This window comes from Eriocheir sinensis, chromosome 33, assembly GCF_024679095.1.
Source record: "Eriocheir sinensis breed Jianghai 21 chromosome 33, ASM2467909v1, whole genome shotgun sequence".
NCBI lineage: Eukaryota > Metazoa > Arthropoda > Malacostraca > Decapoda > Varunidae > Eriocheir > Eriocheir sinensis.
In genome coordinates this window covers 17,751,437-17,764,975 of record NC_066541.1, presented here as the reverse complement: position 1 = coordinate 17,764,975, position 13,539 = coordinate 17,751,437, and the positions used below count along the sequence as shown (strand labels likewise).

At 45.4% G+C, this 13,539-nt stretch overlaps 1 protein-coding gene across 3 annotated transcripts in view; it reads left to right on the top strand.

Moving 5' to 3' along the window:
- LOC127006816 (mucin-6-like) overlaps positions 1 to 13,539 on the top strand; it is a 58,887-nt gene that overhangs the window by 25,772 nt on the left and 19,576 nt on the right. For 2 of the 3 annotated variants that reach the window (XM_050877167.1, XM_050877165.1), the window contains exons 2-4: positions 81 to 126; positions 8,621 to 8,722; positions 12,799 to 12,927. In XM_050877167.1, coding sequence (XP_050733124.1) covers positions 81 to 126; positions 8,621 to 8,722; positions 12,799 to 12,927 — 277 coding nt within the window. Of the gene's footprint in view, positions 1 to 80; positions 127 to 8,620; positions 8,723 to 12,261; positions 12,372 to 12,798; positions 12,928 to 13,539 lie in introns of those variants that run through there. The other variant, XM_050877166.1, reaches the window with a different exon arrangement.

Genomic DNA, 13,539 nt, shown 5'->3' with positions numbered 1-13,539 from the left:
ACCTCCCTACCTATATGTTTACCTACCAACCTAACTCCCTACAAAATTGTAATGCTGTTATTTTTTTTCTTCCTTTGCAGTGGAAACAACGCTGGGCCGTACTGGACAAGCTTTCTCCAGTGGCAGGTAAGGAGAGGAAGAGGAAGAGGAGGAGGAGGAGGAGGAGGAAGAGGAGGAGGTAGTAGAATTTTAGAAGAGGTCGTTTGAAGGAGAGAAATGGAAGGACAATAAAAAGTGACAGGAAGAGAGAGAGAGAGAGAGAGAGAGAGAGAAGGTAGTTTTTTTCTCATAATCGCGAGGGGAAACAAAGGAAAGAGGAAGAGGAGGGGGAGGAGGAGGAGGAGGAAGGAATCATGGTTAGCCGGTCACGTGATCAAGAGAGGGGAATGTAAGAGAGAGAGAGAGAGAGAGAGAGAGAGACGGGGGGGGGGGGGAGGGAGAAGAGATGTATTAGAATGAGGAAGGGGAGAGAGAGAGGGGAGGAGGAGGAGGAGGCGGAGGAGGAGGAGGAGGAGCAGGAGGAGGAGGAGAAGTAATGATAAAACAAATTACTTCGGGAGGAGGAGGGGGAAGAAGGAGAGAGGGAAAAAAAAGGGGAAAGAGGGGAATTACCTAGTACTGGATGGGGTGGGGAAGAAGGAGAAAGAGGAGGAGGAGGAGGAGGAGGGGAGGGAAGAGGCAGCAGAGAAAAAGGGGAGATGAGAAAGGGAAAGAGGGGGGAGTAAGAATAGAGGGGAGGTAATTACGGGTTAAGGGAAGGGTAGGTAAATTAAGGTAAGGGGAGACGTGAGGGAGAATAGGGGGTCGTGTGAGGGGGATTGAGGGAGGGGGAAGAAAGGGCAATAAAGGTAGGTAAATTGAGGTAAGGGGGAGGAGTGAGGTAAAAGGGGAGAGTAAGGGAGGATAGAGGGTCTAGTGAGGGGGAGAAAAGGGTAAGGGGGAGTATAGGGTAAAGGGGGGTGAGGGAGATTGAGGAAGGGGAACGAAAGGATAAGGGTAGGTAAATTAAGGTAAGGTAATGGGGAGGGGTGAGGTGAAGGTTAGGATCAAAGGAGAATAGGTGCTCGTGTAAGGGAGATTAAGGGAGGGTGAGAAAAGGGTATGAGTGGGGTAAGGTGGACATAGGAAGTAAGGGAGGTGGTGTAAGAGGGAGAAAAGGGGAGCTTAAGGAGAAGGGGGGGGGGGGCGGCGTGAGGTAGGGGAGGAAAGAGTAAGGGGAGGGTTAAGGGAAGCATGACGAGGAAGGGGGTCGTGTAGGGCATTGAGGGAGGAAGAGGAAAGGGTAAGGGTAGGTAAATTAAGGTAAGGGGCAAGAGTGAGGTGAAGGGGAGGATCAAGGGAGAAAAGGGTAAGGGAGGGTGGGTCAGGGGGGTACTGGGGGGAGGGGGGAGGGGGGTCGTGGGAGAAGTTACCTGGCTGTGTGTGTAATAATTGTCCAGGTGAACCGGAAGTTGAGGGGAGCGGCGGAAGTTGGACCGGAAGTTGTGATCAAGGTAACTGGTGACGAGAGAGAGAGAGAGAGAGAGAGGTGATGTAACTTGAGTGTGTGTGTGTGTGTGTGTGTGTGTGTGTGTGTGTTTGTGTGTGTGTGTGTGTGTGTGTGTGTGTGTGTGTGTGTGTGTGTGTGTGTGTGTGTGTGTGTGTGTGTGTGTGTGTGTGTGTGTGTGTATTTCAGCATCATTATACCTCATAAAAATAAATTCACATGGCAGACGAGCCAGTTAGGTAGATAGGTAGATCTCTCTCTCTCTCTCTCTCATCTTACCTATAACAACAACAATTTCAGCATTTTTACCAGAATTTTTATATTTTTAGCACAACTTTCGCATTTTTGTACAATTATCGTATTTAATGGGCGATTTTCTTATTTTCAGCCCAATTCTCGTATTTTTAGCCCAGTGTCAATCCATCAATCACAAACTATTATATTTTTTAGCACAATTCTCGTTATCTTCAGCACCGGTACAGTATTTTTAGCCCAGTGTCAATCCATCAATCACAAACTATTATATTTTTTAGCACAATTCTCGTTATCTTCAGCACCGGTACAGTATTTTTAGCCCAGTGTCAATCCATCAATCACAAACTATTATATTTTTTAGCACAATTCTCATTATCTTCAGCACCGGTACAGTATTTTTAGCCCAGTGTCAATCCATCAATCACAAACTATTATATTTTTTAGCACAATTCTCATTATCTTCAGCACCGGTACAGTATTTTTAGACCAGTGTCAATCCATCAATCACAAACTATTATATTTTTTAGCACAATTCTCGTTATCTTCAGCACCGGTACAGTATTTTTAGCCCAGTGTCAATCCATCCATGACACACCTGTATAATTTTTAGCACAGTTCTCGTTATCTTCAGCACCGGTACAATATTTTTAGCTCAGTTTCAGTCTCAAGGTCACATCTAAAATTTCCAGCACAGTTTTTGTATTTCCATCACAGTTTGAACCTTTCAGTCACACATCTTTATCATTTTTAGCACAGTTTGAATCTATAGGTCAAGCTCGTTTATGAATTTTCGTCCAGTTGGAGCATATCGTTCATAAACTTTTATAATATTTTGCCCCGTTTCGGTCTTTCCTCCCTTAAGCTTTGGCTCGTCCTGCTTGGGTTTCTGATCAAATTTCAAAGCTTTTAGTCCATTTTGTTTTAGCTTTTCGCTCCGGTTAATTGGCTCGAGTGTTTGGGGCGGCGAAGCTCGGTGGTGGGACGGACGGATTGGTGTGTGTGTGTGTGTGTGTGTGTGTGTGTGTGTGTGTGTGTGTGTGTGTGTGTGTGTGTGTGTTTAATTGGCTAAGGCCGCTCTACTGTATTTATATAATTAAAATTGGTTTGGTCAGGTATTTCACTAGTCTTTTGTTGTGTGTGTGTGTGTGTGTGTGTGTAAGCTTCCTTCTCCCTTTCCCTTCCTTTCCATCCATTTTCTTTTATTTTCCTTTCTTTCCTTCAATTTCTTCATTCCCTATTTTTGCTTTCTTCTCCTTTTTTCCTCTTTTTTTCCTTTCCTTCCATTCTCTCCCCTTCCCTTCCTTTCCCATTTTCCTCACCTCTCCTTTCTCTTTCCCTTCCTGCTCCCTTCCTCTCTTCCATTTTCATCCCTTCCTTCCTTTCTCTTCTTCCTTTCTTCTCATATTTATCTCCTCTCCCTTACCTCCTCCTTCCTTCATACTCCCTTCCTTTACCTGTGTTTCCCCTTCCCTTCCTTAATCCTTCTCTCCCTCCTCCAGTGATATCCCATACCTTCTCTCTCTCTCTCTCTCTCTCTCTCTCTCTCTCTCTCTCTCTCTCTCTCTCCATAATCCTTCCTCCTCCTCCTCCTCCCTTCCACCACAATCCTCTTTCTCCCCCCCCCTCCTCCTTTATCCTCATTTTTTTCTTTGTTTCCTTCATTCTCTCCCTAACACTATTTATCTTTCTCTCCTTTCTTTCTTTTACCCTCTGTTTATTTTCATTCTCTCTCTCTCTCTCTCTCTCTCTCTCTCTCTTATACTCGTTTTGACGTTGACCTCACGTATTCTTGGAGAGCTTTTCCTTTTCGATTCTGAAGGAAGAGGAAGAGGAAGTGGAGGAGGAGGAGGAGGAGGAGGAGGAGGAGGAGGAGGAGGAGGAGGATAAAGGAAGGGAATAGGAAGGAAAGGACTATACGAGAAAGGAACTGGAAGGAAACTGGACAATTTGTGGTCCGTAGGGGGAAGAGGGTAAGGGGACACACACACACACACACACACACACACACACAGAGAGAGAGAGAGAGAGAGAGAGAGAGAGAGAGAGAGAGAGAGAGAGAGAGAGAGAGAGAGAGAGAGAGAGAGAGAGAGAGAGAGAGAGAGAGAGAGAGAGAGAGAGAGAACCCGATATAGTTAGCACAGGTGCGAGAACAGGTGTGCACACACTCGACGTACACACACACACACACACACACACACACACACACACACACACACACACACACGTACACACGTTTCTTCTTCACCTCCTCCTCCTCCTCCTCCTCCTCCTCTCACTACTACTACTACTACTACTATTACTGCTCCTGCTACGACTACTACTACCTGCTACTATTGATTACTATTGCTACTATTGGTTTTCTCTCAGTCCATTATGTGTGTGTGTGTGTGTGTGTGTGTGTGTGTGTGTGTTCTCCTGAGCCCCGCAGGTGAAAATGATCGTATAATAAAAATCTTCGTGTCGATCGTTAGTATAATTGGTGGATGTATTGCCGTTCCATTTATAGATTTATTACCATTTTTAACTGGAGCACGAGATGAGGGTTGCCAGGGCGCCTTCATTATGCCTTCATTTATTCATCCCTCCGTTATATCATTAATAGATGCTCCAGTATTTCTTCTTTAGGAGCAGACATCAGACAGACAGACATTATGCATTTGTTTAGTCATCCCTTCATTATATCATTAATAGATGCTCCAGTATTTCTTGATTTAGTATATCTTCTTTAGGAGCAGACATCAGACAGACAGTCAAACACATAGACAGACATTATGCATTTGCTTATTCATCCCTTCATTATATCATTAGCAGATGCTCCAGGATTTGTTGATTAAGTATATCTTCTTTAGGAGCAGACATCAGACAGACAGACAGACAGAGAGGCAGACATGTTCGGCTCAATACGAATAAACTAGAGCTTTGTGAAGAGGAGGAAGAGGAGGAGGAAGAGGAAGAGGAAGAGGAAGAGGAAGAGGGTACAACTTTGAACATTGTGACTTTGAGAATTATGAAATGTATAATTGTATCAGAGAGAGAGAGAGAGAGAGAGAGAGAGAGAGAGAGAGAGAGAGAGAGAGAGAAGACTCTCTCTCTCTCTCTCTCTCTCTCTCTCACACACACACACACACACACACACACACACGGACTAAGTACATACATTTGGTTAGCTTTGCCGGGCGGGAAGTGAAAAATGCACTATACGGTTGACAGCGAAGCAATTTCATTTCGATAATTTGGTGGCGGCGCAGCCCGGCGGTGGGGCTTTCTGTTTACCGGAATTCCAATTAAAATATCTGTGCTGTTTTACTTTGGCCGAAATGCGGAGATAATGAATCCCTCGCCGGCCAGCCACGATGCTTGTGTGGCGACATAATGTGGCGAAAACCGCTGATTGACGGGACAGCTGACGCCAGGCCCAGGTATAGGGGGGTAGCGGAAGGGAAGAGGGGGAGTTCTACCTCTGTGCGGGGGGATGGAGTGTACGGGGATGGGGGGTCAGTAATTCACCTTGGTCTGATCACGTCCTGGACTCAGTATCGACTCTGTATATGTGTGTGTGTGTGTGTGTGTGTGTGTGTGTGTGTGTGTGTGTTTTCACTCTCTCTCTCTCTCTCTCTCTCTCTCTCTCTCTCTCTCTCTCTCTCTCTGCACAAAAACTATGATGCATGTATAATCCTTTCTCTCTCTCTCTCTCTCTCTCTCTCTCTCTCTCTCTCTCTCTCTCTCTCTCTCTCTCTCTCTCTCTCTCTCTCTCTCTCTCTCTCTCTCTCTCTGATCGTTTTCACCTATGGAGTAATGTTACCAATGATCACCTTCTCAGCCGCAGCCATTAGGACTAATTATGAGGCTGTTAGAACACCTTTAATTGCCCCTTATCGGATTGTTGGAGGAGGAGGAGGAGGAGGAGGTAGAGGAAGAGGAGAACGAGGAGGGAGAGGAGCTGATATAGGAAGTGGTCTAGAAATGCTTACATAACTTTTACACACACACACACACACACACACACACACACACACACACACACACACACACAAGTACACACCCACACACACAATGGCGTGACAGACATGTGTGTACCTGAGCATTATGTGGGGAGCAGACAGGCAGGCGAAGGACAGGTGGACGTATCATTACTAATAGAGTTTGTTCTGACAGGTGACGAGAACAAGAGAGAGAGAGAGAGAGAGAGAGAGAGAGAGAGAGAGAGAGAGAGAGAGAGGACTTTACCATTACAGAAAATTAAATTCCATATAAACCCAAATAATTGATAAAAGAGTAAATGAACAACAGAACTAAGCCTTCGACTTAAGTGGATTTAATTACACATCAAAGAACGGTCTCTCTCTCTCTCTCTCTCTCTCTCTCTCTCTCTCTCTCTCTCTCTCTCTCTCTCTCTCTCTGAAATAATGACATAACCGTGGCGAGTCAACTTTTGCTACAACTATTGTGATATTACTACTACTACTACTACTACTACTACTACTACTACTACTACCACTACTACTACGGTATGTCTACTAATACTGGTGGTGGTGGTGGTGGCGGCGGTGGTAAGGTCTGTGGTCTTGTTAATTAGTTTTGCAGTTGAGAGTGGTTTAGGCCGCGGGAGAAACTTTGTACTCGCCTGAATTATAAGTTTAAGACGGAGGATAAAACAGTAATTGACGCGAGTGTGCTGATTTAGAGAGAGAGAGAGAGAGAGAGAGAGAGAGAGAGAGAGAGAGAGAGAGAGAGAGAGAGAGAGACCCATCCTCAATTCATTCCTCCTTCTTTCCCTTTGCTCTCTCTCTCTCTCTCTCTCTCTCTCTCTCTCTCTCTCTCTCTCTCTCTCTCTCAGGGAGGAAAATAATTACTCCGTGTGTCTATCGAGGGAGGGAAACCAATTCAAGAAGTGTTGAGAGAGAGAGAGAGAGAGAGAGAGAGAGAGAGAGAGAGAGAGTAGGTTTCTGGGTGAGTTGTGGCTTGTGTGGGTTACCTTCTTGTCTGTGGTTTGACCCGGGGAAGGGAGAGAGGGAGGGAGGGGGAGGAAAGGAACAGGAGAGGGTGGAAGGGAGGGAGGGATGGACGGGTGGCAAGGTTGAAAAGTAAGAGCTGTCAGGCGTAATGTTTTTTAAAGTCTTTCTCGAGTAACGTAAAAAAGTGTTTAATGTGCGTTATGGCGTGAAAAACAAACCCAGACACTGACAACAAGAGAAAAGTTAGACCGCAAAATGTTTCGAGAGACCCCCCAACACTGAAACACTTACTCCATGATGAAGCAAACTTGTGTCAGAAAACTTTATGACGGTATAAAACAGATAAAAACAAATTTGTAACGAAAACACAAGCAGGAAAAATAAAATGATCCTGCTGTCTTTAGAACATCTGTAGTTTTTATATTATTGCACGAATACGTCATGGTGAAGCAAACTTGTATCAGAAAATTTATGACGGTAAGAAACAAATAAAAGATAAATTAATTACGAAAACACAAGCAGGAAAGATAGAAATGATCCTGCTGTCTTTAGAACATCTCTGTAGTATTTTTATTCATGACGAAGCAAACCTGTATCAAAAAACTTAATGGCGGTTTGAAACAAATCAAAACAAATTTGTAACGAAAACGCAGAGCAGGAAAGATAAAAAATAATCCCGCCGTCTCTTTTTTTAATATCTCTATGACCGTTTTCCTGTTTTTATTATTTCACTTACGTTATCATGAAGCAAACTTTTATCAGAAAACTTTATGACGCTATGAAACTAACAAAAACACAGTCAGGAAAGAAAAAAATGACCCTACCCTCGTATTTATAACATCTGTATACAGTCTTTATTACATGAGGAAGCACAAATTACTTAACACGGCAACTCTAAAACAAAAGAATGCTGCGCAAATCAATGGAAGCTAAAAAAATAATTATATAAACGTTTGACACTAAGTAAACGTCTTTAATACAAAAAATCAATGGAAGCTAAAAAATAATTATATAAACGTTTGACACTAAGTAAACGTCTTTAATACAAAAAATCAATGGAAGCTAAAAAATAATTATATAAACGTTTGACACTAAGTAAACGTCTTTAATACAAAAATGGTAAATGCAAGAAAAGTCACACACACACACACACACACTAAAAAACGTTTGGAGGGCAGGGCAAACAGATAGATAAACGTTTAACACTTAAGGAAATGTTTATTGGACTAAGTAAACGATATAAACACGAAAGCGCTGATAAACACGAAACACACACACGCTCTCTCTCTCTCTCTCTCTCTCTCTCTCTCTCTCTCTCTCTCTCTCTCTCTCTCTCTCTCTCTCTCTCTCTCTCTCTCTATATATATATATATGTGTGTGTGTGTGTGTAGATATATATATTTCAATGTAACTATCTATCTTCGGAAAGCAGAGTAAAGTTATAAACAAACAAACTAACAAACATAATTAAACGGCACCAGTAACGTTGAAAAAATACATCCTGCCCAGGTAACACACGCTAAATTATGCAGGTGAGGAGTCAACAAACAATGAAAGGTAAAACTATATATATAAAAGTGACGACATCTCGGAACATGGCAAAACTTTTCCAAGGAACTACATTATGACACAGCAGCCCCTTCGGGTTATCATGTCTACCGAAACTACAAGAGTGAATTATTTTTAACATGCACAGCGTTGAGAGAGAGAGAGAGAGAGAGAGAGAGAGAGAGACGACTACTACTTCTTTTTTATTTTTTTTCTTCATTTACTACTACTACTACTACTACTACTACTACTTTTTTTCTTATACTACTACTACTACTACTACTACTTTTTTTTCTTATACTATTACTACTACTACTACTACTACTACTACTACTACTATTTTCCCCCACTTACCGCTGCTGTTATCTCTTTGCAGACGTGTTGCAGCTGCAGCTCTACAGAGACAGCCGCGACAGGGCCAAGGGTGCCGCCACCAAGGCCTCGCTGGCACTCCAAAACGTGCTGGCCCTCGAGACAGGTGGGTGGGGCCTTACCTAACGTACTCCTCTTCTTCCTCTTGTGTGATCGTACCTAAAGTAGTCCTCTTCTCCCTCTTCCTTCTCCTCTACCTCTTTTTTTGTCCTCGTACCGTACCTTTTTTCCCCGCTCTCCTTCCCTACTCGACATTTCTTCTCTGGTTTTTCTTCGTTTTCTATCCTTTATATCTCCTTCCTCTTTTTTTCCCCTTCTCTTCCTTCCATTGCATCATATTATTTCTCCTGTCTTCATCTCCTCTCTCCCTTTTCTTCTTTATAATGTTAATATGTGCAGTATTTTCAAGTGTCTTCGTCATTGCAATCTCCCAGGCTTACTCGTATCACCCGGCATGTAGCTACTCTTTCCGTATATCTTCTTCTTGTAAATCTTCTTGTATATTTTCTTTTCAACATTATTTTTTTAGTATGTGTTCCAAAAGTCTGCCGCATATTCCAGTGTTGGTTCCTGTGACTGGTGTAATAATTATTGTCGTCTAATTAATCTGTGACATTTTTTCATCAGTATATGCGAAGGCCGCTACTCTTCTATTCGCCAACGAGTTTGTGTTTGTGTGTGTGTGTGTGTGTGTGTGTGTGTGTGTGTGTGTGTGTGTGTGTGTGTGTGTGTGTGTGTGTGTGTGTAACGTCTCTTTTTCTCCTTTCCCTTATTCCAATCTTTCCTCTTTTCTTCCCTCACCTTACCTTCCCTTCCTTTCTGTTCCCTTACACTCTTTCTTTTAACTTCATTTCACTTTCCTTTTCTTCTTTTCCCTCTCCTTTCCTTCCCTTCCCTTCCCTTCCCTTCCCTTACTTTCCCTTCCCTTCTCTCTCTCTCTCTCTCTCTCTCTCTCTCTCTCATTAAATTAAATAAATAGTATACATCATAATTTTTATCTTCATTCGACCTTCAATCCTACTCGCTCTCGCTTTCTCCTCTTTTCCTCCTCCTCCTCCTCCTCCTCCTCCTCTTCCTTCTCCTTCATCTTCTCCTCCTCCTCCGTTCGTCCTTGTCTCCTCCTACTCCTCTTTGCCTTTGTCTTCTTTTTCTTCATGACAGCCCTCCTCCTCCTCCTCCTCCTCTTCCTGCTTTTCTTCCTCTTCTCTCGCAGCTCAATAAGAGACAAAAACAAGCACCCCAAAAATAATAATAATACTTTTGTCCTCCTCCTCCTCCTCCTCCTCCTCCTCGTCCTTCTCCTCCTCCTCCTCCTCCTCCTCCTCCTCCTCAGTATAACACAAAGATAAATAAGTGAACAATAACAAGAGTGAACTGGTGTAGTTTCTGAGCCGGGAAGGGATGAAGGGACCTAGTTTCTCTCTCTCTCTCTCTCTCTCTCTCTCTCTCTCTCTCTCTCTCTCTCTCTCTCTCTCTCTCTCTCTCTCTCTGTTGAGAGAGAGAGAGAGAGAGAGAGAGAGAGAGAGAGAGAGAGAGAGAGAGAGAGAGAGAGAGAGAGAGAGAGAGAGAAAACAAAACAAAAAAACACGGTCTGACACTGTTGAAAATCGCACACACACACACACACACACACACACACACACACACACACACACACACACACACACACACATACATATACACACACACACACAAAAAAAAACTAAGGTTTGAAACTGTTAAAAAAGCGACAAGTTCAGAATGTCTCCTGGAATGTTGCTGGTCACGGAGGAGGAGGAGGAGGAGGAGGAGGAGGGATGAGATTGAGAGAGCAGGGTTGAGGAGAGGCCGGAGAGCTACGAGGGCAGGATTGGAGGTATTGGAAGGAAGGGAAGAGGGAAAGAGAGGGGAGGAAGGAAGGGAAGCGGGGAGAAGCTTGGTTGAAGGAAAATAGAAAGGGAAACTTTGGTGGGGAAGCGGCGAGGAAGGAAGGGAGAAGGAAAGGGGAAGGGAGGGGAGGAAAGAGGAGTGAGGGGAGGAAAGAGGACTGGAAGGGAGGAAAGAGGAACTGAGGGGAGGAAAGAGGAATGGAGGGGAGGAAAGAGGAAATAAGGGGAGCAAAGAGGAAGGAAGGGGAGGAAAGAGGAAGGGGAGGGAGTAGGGAAAGATACATTACTGCTGCTCTTTATACCTACTACTACTACTACTACTACTACTACTACTACTACTACTACTACTACTACCACTATTGCAACAATTACTTTTACGCATTCTTAGATATTCTATGATAACACTATACCTTCTCTCTCTCTCTCTCTCTCTCTCTCTCTCTCTCTCTCTCTCTCTCTCTCTCTCTCTCTCTCTCTCTCTCTCTCTCTCTCTCTCTCTCTCTCTCTCTCTCTCTCCTCCTCATCCATTCCTCCCTCCCCCCTTCCTCCCCATCTCTTCCTACCCTCCGCCTTTCCTCCCTAGTCCCATCTGCTTCCCTTCAGCCCCTCCCTCCCCCCATTCCTTTCTGTCTCCTGCCTCCTCTCTCCCTTCCCCCCCACCCCCCCCCCCTCGCCGGCTGACACCTGCTCGCCGCGCCGTCAGCAGGTACGCGAGACGCTGCAGTGGTGTCTGTTGTCAGCGCGGCGGCGGCGGCGGCGTCCCCCTGGCGGTGTTGCCCTAAAGCTGAAACTCCTTCCTTGACGCCTGAAAGTACCCGTCTGGAGGAGGAGGAGGAGGAGGAGGAGGATGAAGAAGAAGGGGTTGGGATAAGAAGAAGGAATTGAATGAGAAGGTGGAGAGCAGGAGGAGGAGGAGGAGGAGGAAGAGGAGGAAGATGAAGAAGGGGAAATAAGAAGGAGGAATTGAATGAGAAGGGGAAGAGGAGGAGGAGGAGGAATTGAATGAGAAGGAAAGGAGGAAGAGGTAGATGAGGAGAAGCAGAGGAGGAGGAGGAGGAGGAAAGTTTTAGTGGAATTCCTACTTCTATTTATGTGTACGAACCTTTTTTACTCTTACCTACCTCCTCCTCCTCCTCCCCTCTTCCCTTCATCTCGTTCCTCTCCTCTCCACATCCTCCTCCTCCTCCTCTTCCCTCTGCTGTACTCATCTGATTCTTCAGTGTCACTCAGGCGGTGTGTATATGTGTGTGTGTGTGTGTGTGTGTGTGTGTGTGTGTGTGTGTGTGTGTGTCGCGAGAAATAACACACAAATTACCTTCCAGCTTCGTCTCCTCATCTCGACACAAACCCAAAAAGTGCAATAAAACCTTTTCTTAGCCTTTTCGCATTCCTTCACCTTATATTACGCCTCGTGTGTGTGTGTGTGTGTGTGTGTGTGTGTGTGTGAGAGAGAGAGAGAGAGAGAGAGAGAGAGAGAGAGAGAGAGGATGCAGGGAAACTACTCAGTGAGGAACATATTCTTAAATAATTCGACGACCAGCACACACATTCAAGAAGGCTTGCGTAGTAGTTGTGAGCCATGGGTGGTTTTATGACCCCGGTGGTGGTTTGACTCAGCTTCTGTGCCGTAAACGTTATAAAACACTCATGAAAACTCGATTAATCTATTTCAAGGGCTTAGGAAGTTGTTGATGTGAGAGGCGGAAGCGTTTGAGAGTACCGACCTCAGTGTTCGAATGGGCTCTGAATCAGTATCGACACGTGGGGTTTGGGAGGCTGCGGGGCGGTGCACGGCCCTGATGTTGGTGGGCAGTACCCGGCAGTGTGTGGAAGAGCTTGGCAAGAGGAGGTCGTGGCTCGTTAGGCCGTGCACACTCATGCTTCCCCGTAAGCTTGACACACGACCTTTACTTTTATGTACATCACTTTTATGCGTGGTTCAGTGAGTTGTGTTAACGTGTTCGTGCCTCCGATGTGTGGGTCTTGGCGTGAGGGTCATTAGCGGGGGATAAACAGCGGGTTCAACTGCCCATCGCTGCGCTCAACTTGTGTCTGTTTGTGCCTCTCTGTGCCTGTGTGTGCTCGTGTGTGGTGATGGTCAACCAAAGATTGAACTCCCAGACAAAACGAGAGTGGTGTGGAGGTGGTAAGCCGAGCGTCATGACTTTTACTACCTGGGAAAGTGCAGAGTTGGCTTCTCCGTACCAGGCTCAGCACCGTGCGATACCGAACGTGCCGACGAGCCGCTAGGAATGTTCTAGCGTCCCCGTGAGTGACTTGCTTGCTGACGGGCGCGTGCTGGTCTGTGTTGCAGGGTTCACGCTGGACAAGGAGAGCCACACGCTAGGACTGCTGTGCAAGGACGTGACGCTGGTGGTGGCCTTTGACACGAGGGAGCGACTCTTGCAATGGCACGTGAAGATGACCACCACCCTGGGACAAGGTAAGCGAGAGAGAGATGTTTGCCACATCGAAAAGTTGTTTGAGGGAGATGACAGTAGACAAGAGAGAGAGAGAGAGAGAGAGAGAGAGAGAGAGAGAGAGAGAGAGAGAGAGAGAGAGAGAGAGAGAGAGAGAGAGAGAGACGGTAATCTTTCTAAGTAGACAAGGCTAAGAATACCATTTGCCAATCTCGTTCAGTGTGTGTGTGTGTGTGTGTGTGTGTGTGTGTGCAGGTGGTGCAAGTCACGATGCTTTGTGCGCGGTCGTGAACGGTACGGATGTGTGTGTGTGTGTGTGTGTGTGTGTGTGTGTGTGTGTCAGGAACGTGCTCTCATCATAGGTTTGCTGAAATAAATAAGGAAGAGAATGAGGGTGGTGATGGTGGTGGTTGTGGTAGTTGTGGTGATGATTGGCCTGGTGATGATAGTGGTTGGTGGTGGTGGAGGATAAAAAAGGAAGGATGGAGGTGACAGTGATAGTTGTAATGATGACAGCAGTAGTGGTAGATGGTTGATGAGAGTGGTGGTGGTGGTGGTGGTGGTATTTTCCCATCCACGCCACAGCCATTGCCCCCTTCCTACTCCCCCCTCTTTCACCCAGCCTCCAACCCGTC